At 35.8% G+C, this 7,224-nt stretch overlaps 1 protein-coding gene across 1 annotated transcript; it reads left to right on the top strand.

Annotated features, from left to right (window-relative positions):
• Positions 1 to 1,308: 1,308 nt before the first annotated feature.
• LOC134249303 (uncharacterized) lies at positions 1,309 to 7,224 on the top strand. Its single transcript, XM_062731667.1, has 4 exons — positions 1,309 to 1,319; positions 2,893 to 3,114; positions 6,862 to 7,006; positions 7,093 to 7,224. The coding sequence occupies exons 1-4, from the start codon at positions 1,314 to 1,316 to the stop codon at positions 7,152 to 7,154; spliced, it is 435 nt and encodes a 144-aa protein (XP_062587651.1). The 5' UTR covers positions 1,309 to 1,313; the 3' UTR covers positions 7,155 to 7,224.

Here is a 7,224-nt window from a genome sequence, read left to right as displayed (position 1 = left end):
CAAAAAAAGTCAGTAATTGAGAAATGATTATCGCGGTATACAATTACTAACTGTACTTTACACAAGTTCAATGTAGAAAATTATTTATATACTGTGAAGGCAATTGAGCTCTTACATGTATTCGTCTGAGGACATATACTATAATGGTATGAGGAATGAGGATTTTGTCACTTTTGAGCTGAGAATTTCTTAATCACCTCTATTTCTTGCATTTATTTAATATTCGAATGTCGTTTCATTATTCGATCGTCGATCCATTCGACTGAGAGTCGAATAGTCGACTATTCGTTGACATCCCTATTTATATTTAGACTTTTCAATACTGAACCGATTTTAGCTTTTACCTAGCCAGTGGCTCAGATAAGCGATGGGGCCCCTGGGCCTCTTGATTATTTTTTTGTTGTTGTCAAGTTTTTTGTCCCCCGCTTTCGCGAAAGCGAGGGGACATTAAATCTCATTCGTCTGTCTGTCTGTCCGTCTGTCCGTCAGTCTGTCCGTCACAAAAACTTTAACCTTGCCCATAACTTTTGATTTAGTGGAGCTATGACTTTCATATTTCACAAGTGTTTTCCTTGTGACAAGACCTTTCTTTGGGTATCACCAAATTTGACCTTTTGACCTTGACCTTGGAGTTTGACCCACTTTTACACAAAAATTCCAAACTTTTTACTATAACTGCGCAACCAGTGCTGCAACTGTGCTTGTGGCCTTCAATAGTTTACTTTGTCCTCAAATTCAAATGCATTTCTTTGACGTTTGAAAAAATACCATTGAGTCAGAACTCTAGAATGTGCAGTGAAGAGAGGGTTCTTAACTCTCTTTTCTTGAAAGAGAAATTGTTATACCGTATGTTGTAACAACAATATTTCGATTCTAAAAAGCTGGCATGTGCTAGATAGGAATCACTTAATTTTAATGGAAAATGTGCCGGATTAGACTTCATTTTTGATGTCTGGTAGGATGATGTTCATGTTAATAATGTTTTTTTCTCTTATAGATTTAAAGCTTTGGATGCATCGTTCAGTGAAATACCAGAAGCGGGAATTTGTGAGTTATACTGCCGTGAATACAAATCAAAGTGTACCCTGCATAAACATATTAAAATTTAACATGGACAACAGAAGCCTGCTTTTACATGTTGTGATTGTCACAAACGCTTTTGTGATCGCAAACAGTTGTATGCAATCTAGATTGCACCAAGTTGTTACAGAATCATATTTCAACAAACAGGATGCAGATAGAACAGGATGACGAGTCACTTTTACATATGTGAGCATATCTTTGTTGTATATTTGCAGTGAATCAATCAAACCATGAAGGTAGGTCTAAAACGTAACACTTAAACTTCATTGTTTCTCCGCACTTCCCTTCAAAAAGGGGGAAACTAAGCATTTAATACAGTCAAACTTAGTTTTTGTCCCCCGCTTTCGCGAAAGCGAGGGGACATTAAATCTCATTCGTCTGTCCGTCGGTCCGTCCGTCTGTCCGTCAGTCTGTCCGTCACAAAAACTTTAACCTTGCCCATAACTTTTGATTTAGTGGAGCTATACTTTTCATATTTCATATGTGTATTCCTTGTGATAAGACCTTTCTTTGGGTACCACCAAATTTGACCTTTTGAGCTTGACCTTGGAGTTTCAACTACTTTTACTCAAAAATTCCAAACTTTTACTTTGGCCATAACTTTTGAATGGTAGGTACTAGGACTTTCATATTTCACATATTTATTATTTGTGACAAGACCTTTCAATGAATACCAAAAACTTTGACCTTTTGACCTTGACCTTGGAAATTTACGTACTTATGAAAGAACTATATCCTTGACCATAATTTTTGAACGGTAAGGGCTAGGGCTTTTATACTTCACATATTTTATTCTTGTAAGAAGACCTTTCACTGGATACCAAGAAGTTTGACCTTTTGACCTTGACCTTGGAGTTTTAACTACTTTTTAAAAATTATAACCTTGGTCACAACTTTTGAACGGTAGATACAAGGACTTTTATATTTCACACATACATTCTTTGAGACAACACCTTTCATTGGATACCAACAACTTTGACCTTTGGACCTTGACCTTGGAGATTTACGTACTTCTTAAAAAACTTTAACCTTGACCATAACTTTTAAACGGTAAGGGCTAGGGCTTTTGTACTTCACGTATGTAATCCTTGTGAGAAGAAATTTCATTGCATGCCAAGAACTTTGACCCTTTGACCTTGACCTTGGAGTTTTAACTACTCTTTAAAAACGTTAACCTTGGTCGCAACTTTTGAACGGTAGAAACTAGGACTTTCATATTTTAAATATATGTATTCTTTATGGCAAGACCTTTCATGGGATATCAAAAACTTTGACCTATTGACCTTGAGCCTAAAAATGATATCTTGCCCACAAAGATACCGAAAGCGGGGGACCACAATTCTTTGAATTTGCTTGTTTTAATCCTTTGTTCATGAATATTTTCAATCAAGTTTGGATTTTAATTTCGGAGCTGAATAATTTGTTCAGTATATAACTATACATTTAAATTGCAGAAAATCTTTTAAAGAAACTGTGATTTTACAAAATAAATGTGTAATATGAAAGTGTTGGAATTTAAGAAATTCAAACTATCTTCAATAATTGTTATAGATAGTTTTGAATTTCTTTACATTGCAATACGTAAATTATGTTAATGTAACAAATTACAATGTGTGACAGTGTCGTAGCTAGATATAAAAGAAAAATTGAAAAAAGGTAATATAAATGTATTTTACTACTGCACTGTAAAATTGATTTGAAAAGAGTAATTTTAGATGAAGACCTTTCAGGTGTTTTAAAATTTCAAAAAAGATCAAGTATAATTTTTCTGTATAAAGCACACAATAATGCAGATAAGATTCATTTAAGTTTGTAGTGGCATTTTCCCTATTTTGGTTTTTATCGTCGTTGGATTTGTTCTCTCCACCTGTGGAAGGCTTACTGTGGTGGTGGGAAGGACACAATATTACAAAGAGGGATATTGGTGAAAGATTAAGCGAAAGAAAAGCAGATACGATCACTGTTACAATAGTAGTTTTTGAAGATGGGTCAGTTCTAATTATCATTTCACAGGACAGGAAGCGATGCGTAGTAAGTATAGAAAAGAATTGTTTAGTTGTTTTTTTTTTTTTTTCAACTAAAATCCAAAACCCCTGCATTTGATTCCATGCAAAATATTAAAACTACCATTGGAATTCACTTTCGTGGGGATCCGGGATAGAATAGGTCCTCAGTACCCCCTTGCTTGTCGTAAAAGGCGACTAAATGGGGCGGTCCTTCGGATGAGACCGTTTAAACCGAGGCCCCGTGTCACAGCAGGTGTGGCACGTTAAAGATCCCTCCCTGCTCAATGGCCCTGAGTGCCGAGCATAGGCCCAAATTTGCAGCCCTTCACCGGCAATGGTGACGTCTCCATATCAGTGAAATATTCTGGAGAGGGACGTTAAACAGTATACAATCAATCAATCACTTTCATTGTTTGGATTACTAGTACTAGGTTTTGTTTAACCTTTCGGGGATGATCCACTCGTATAAAGATACCACTTGTCCGCGGCAACTTTCGGCAAACTGGACCATTTAGAAATGATGGCACCCCACTTTTTTGACAAAGATAGGCATTGAACATTCAGGCGTAGGTTTAGCTCCCTCTTTTTCAACAGACACTTTTCAGATTAGATCCAAAAGGGTAAGTGGTAGTGTTTTGTAAAAAAAAAATTATCGTACTGAAATAAGTTCGATCCTACCACCCCCACCCACCCCACGCGGAATAAGATTTTCGTGTTTGGATAATGGAGACATTTTCTTTTTTTCTGGTGAAAATTTGTCCCTTGTCTGTCGTTGTTGTCGTTAGCGTGTTGTTGTCGTCGTTGGAAACTTTTCACATTTTCATCTTCTCAGGAACCACTGGACCGATTTCAACCAAACTTGTCAAAAAGTATCCTAGGGTTAAGGGAATTCAAGTTTGTTCAATTGAAGGGTCACGCCCTCCTCCAAAGGGAGATAATTGTGAATTAGTGAAAAATAAACTGATCCGGACTCCCACCCCCCCCCCCCCTTCCGAACTGCGCATGGTTTACTTTTTTCCCTAAGCGGGGGACATAAATTCTCTGAATTTGCTTGTTTATATTTCGGGATGTCAGAATATTCATTTTCCTTAGTCGAACATTTGATTGCATTATTCGAACGATAGTCGATTTAATGATCTCATCGATAGAGTATTTATAACTCAATACCCTTTTCGTAAATTTATGTAAAAAGTAACATCAAATGCCTGTATTGCACACTGAATCTCAGAGATAATAGATAAGATAATGAAATGGATGAATAAGGGGAGGGGTAAACACACATTATCCACACGTCAGGTAATATTGTAAAATACTGCGTGTTCAATTAATAATTACCCTGGCTATTAATGTAATAATATTGTTTTGATAATTACCGAAGATTCAAAACTTTACGGCTATGGTGTGTTCCTAGCATTTGAACATTCATAGAGGTAATAATGAATTTATAATTAGTACAAGTCCAATTAATAATTTTCGAAGTCAGTTTTGGAGCTGCATAATTTTCTACAATTATAACAAAAAAGGTCAGTAATTGAGAAATGATTATCGCGGTATACAATTACTAACTGTACTTTACACAAGTTCAATGTAGAAAATTATTCATATACTGTGAAGGCAATTGAGCTCTTACATGTATTCGTCTGAGGACATATACTATAATGGTATGAGGAATGAGGATTTTGTCACTTTTGAGCTGAGAATTTCTTAATCACCTCTATTTCTTGCATTTGTTTAATATTCGAATGTCGTTTCATTATTCGATCGTCGATCCATTCGACTGAGAGTCGAATAGTCGACTATTCGTTGACATCCCTATTTATATTTAAACTTTTCAATACTGAACCGATTTTAGCTTTTACCTAGCCAGTGGCTCAGATAAGCGATGGGGCCCCTGGGCCTCTTGATTATTTTTTTGTTGTTGTCAAGTTTTTTGTCCCCCGCTTTCGCGAAAGCGAGGGGACATTAAATCTCATTCGTCTGTCTGTCTGTCCGTCACAAAAACTTTAACCTTGCCCATAACTTTTGATTTAGTGGAGCTATGACTTTCATATTTCACAAGTGTTTTCCTTGTGACAAGACCTTTCTTTGGGTATCACCAAATTTGACCTTTTGACCTTGACCTTGGAGTTTGACCCACTTTTACACAAAAATTCCAAACTTTTACTTTGGCCATAACTTTTGAATAGTAGGTACTAGGACTTTCATATTTCACATATGTATTGTTTGTGGGAAAACCTTTCATTGGATAACAACAACCTTGACCTTTTGACCTTGATTTCGGAGATTTACGTACTTATGAAAAAACTTTAACCTTGACCATAACTTTTGAACGGTGAGGACGAAGGCTTTCGTACTTCACATATATAATTCTTGTGAGAAGACCTTTCATTGGATACCAATAACTTTTGCCCTTTGACCTTGACCTTGGAGTTTTAATTACATTTTAAAAACTTTAACCTTGGTTACAACTTTTAAACAGTAGATACTAGGAGGACTTTTATATTTCACATATGTATTCCTTGTGGCAAGACATTTCATTGGATACCAACAACCTTGACATTTTGACCTTGACCTTGGAGATTTATGTACTTATGAAAAAACTTTAACCTTGACCATAACTTTTGAACGGTGAGGACTAGGGCTTTTGTACTTCACATATGTGATCCTTTTGAGAAGACCTTTCATTGGATACCAATAACTTTTACCCTTTGACCTTGACCTTGGAGTTTTAACTACTTTTTTAAAATACTTAAACTTTGGTCACAAGTTTTGAACGGTAGATACTAGGACTTTTATATTTTACATATGTATTCTTTGTGGCAAGTCCTTTCATTGGATATCAACAACTTTGACCTTTTGACCTTGACCTTAAAGATTTATGTACTATGAAAAAACTTTAACCTTGACCATAAATTTTAAACAGTAAGGGCTAGGGTTTTCATACTTCACATATGTAATCCTTGTGAGAAAACTTTTCATTGGATATCAACAACTTTGACCCTTTGATCTTGACCTTGGCGTTGACCTACTTTTAAAAAACTTTTTACTTTGGCCATAACTTTTTAACGGTCAGGATTAGGGTTTTCATCCTTCAAAAAAATCAACTTCAGAGTTACTTTCTAAATAAATGACATATGATAGGATGTTCATATTACACACAATATGTCATAAAAATAACATCTCAACCACAAAGACACCGAAAGCGGGGGACCACAATTCTTTGAATTTGCTTGTTTTGTATAGGGTTGTTTTTTTTCTCTTTTACCTAGCCCCCTCCCTACTTTAAATTTGCTTTCGACACCAATGAATATCAATAAACATGTCAGAAAACCCAGTTCACTATCTTCAAGCGGGTTCGAAAACTATCTAAGTCAGAATAGCAAAGAGAGATCGAAAGGGGTTAAACTACAGTGTATACATGCCTGACATTTAATTAAGAGGGGCAAAGAATTGTTGATCAGGTACCATTGAGGAGTAACCATCCCCTGCCAACGGGTAACACCCGCCGTGTGCTCTTGTCATGATCGGGTAAACGGAAATATCCGTAAACTTCTTGGTGTGCAAATATTAATGGCCTAACAATAAGTATAAAGTACGTCAGTCAGCATATGACCCACTGGTGCATTTTAAAAAGTTTTCCACAGACAGTAAAAACTTAATTATGTTGTGAACATGGATTAGCAGGCACGCGACAACGAATCTTGATCTCTACCTTCTAATCATCATTTCTACTTATAAGAACGCCTTACAAAATCTCTTTCTTTTTTCACAGTCTTGTAAGCGCGATAGCTGCACGTTTACACAGTTGGATAGAAATGGCGATGGTGTCATCACTCTGAAGGAAATTCACGAGAAACTGAAGCAATTCCATGTTGCACTGAAAATAAACAAAGCATTCCAATTAGTTGATACTAATGGTATGAATGAATTATTTTAAAAATTTCAATTATTTATAGTAAACAAATATATTCATTTTATTTCTGAACACTTCTTTTATTTTCAGGTGACGGAAAATTGACGAAAGGGGAGTTTGCGAGATCCAGATTTATTTTCCCCAATTGTTAAAATTACTTATATTGTTGGTTAAGGTCAAGCTGTATTAAATGACTTAAACCTTGCTACTTGGTACATAAAA

Source organism: Saccostrea cucullata, unplaced genomic scaffold (assembly GCF_032062105.1).
Source record: "Saccostrea cucullata isolate Sc308-1 unplaced genomic scaffold, CSIRO_AGI_Scuc_v1 ctg3781, whole genome shotgun sequence".
Taxonomy (NCBI): domain Eukaryota; kingdom Metazoa; phylum Mollusca; class Bivalvia; order Ostreida; family Ostreidae; genus Saccostrea; species Saccostrea cuccullata.
The sequence above is the reverse complement of the archived record's forward strand: the minus strand, read 5'-3'. Positions and strand labels throughout refer to the sequence as shown.

Excerpts from the sequence above, each read along its gene's own strand:
- LOC134249303 (XM_062731667.1), top strand. Across the intron at positions 3,115-6,861 it reads AGGACAGGAAGCGATGCGTA|TCTTGTAAGCGCGATAGCTG; the intron begins GTAAGTATAGAA and ends CTTTTTTCACAG. Across the intron at positions 7,007-7,092 it reads CCAATTAGTTGATACTAATG|GTGACGGAAAATTGACGAAA; the intron begins GTATGAATGAAT and ends TTTTATTTTCAG.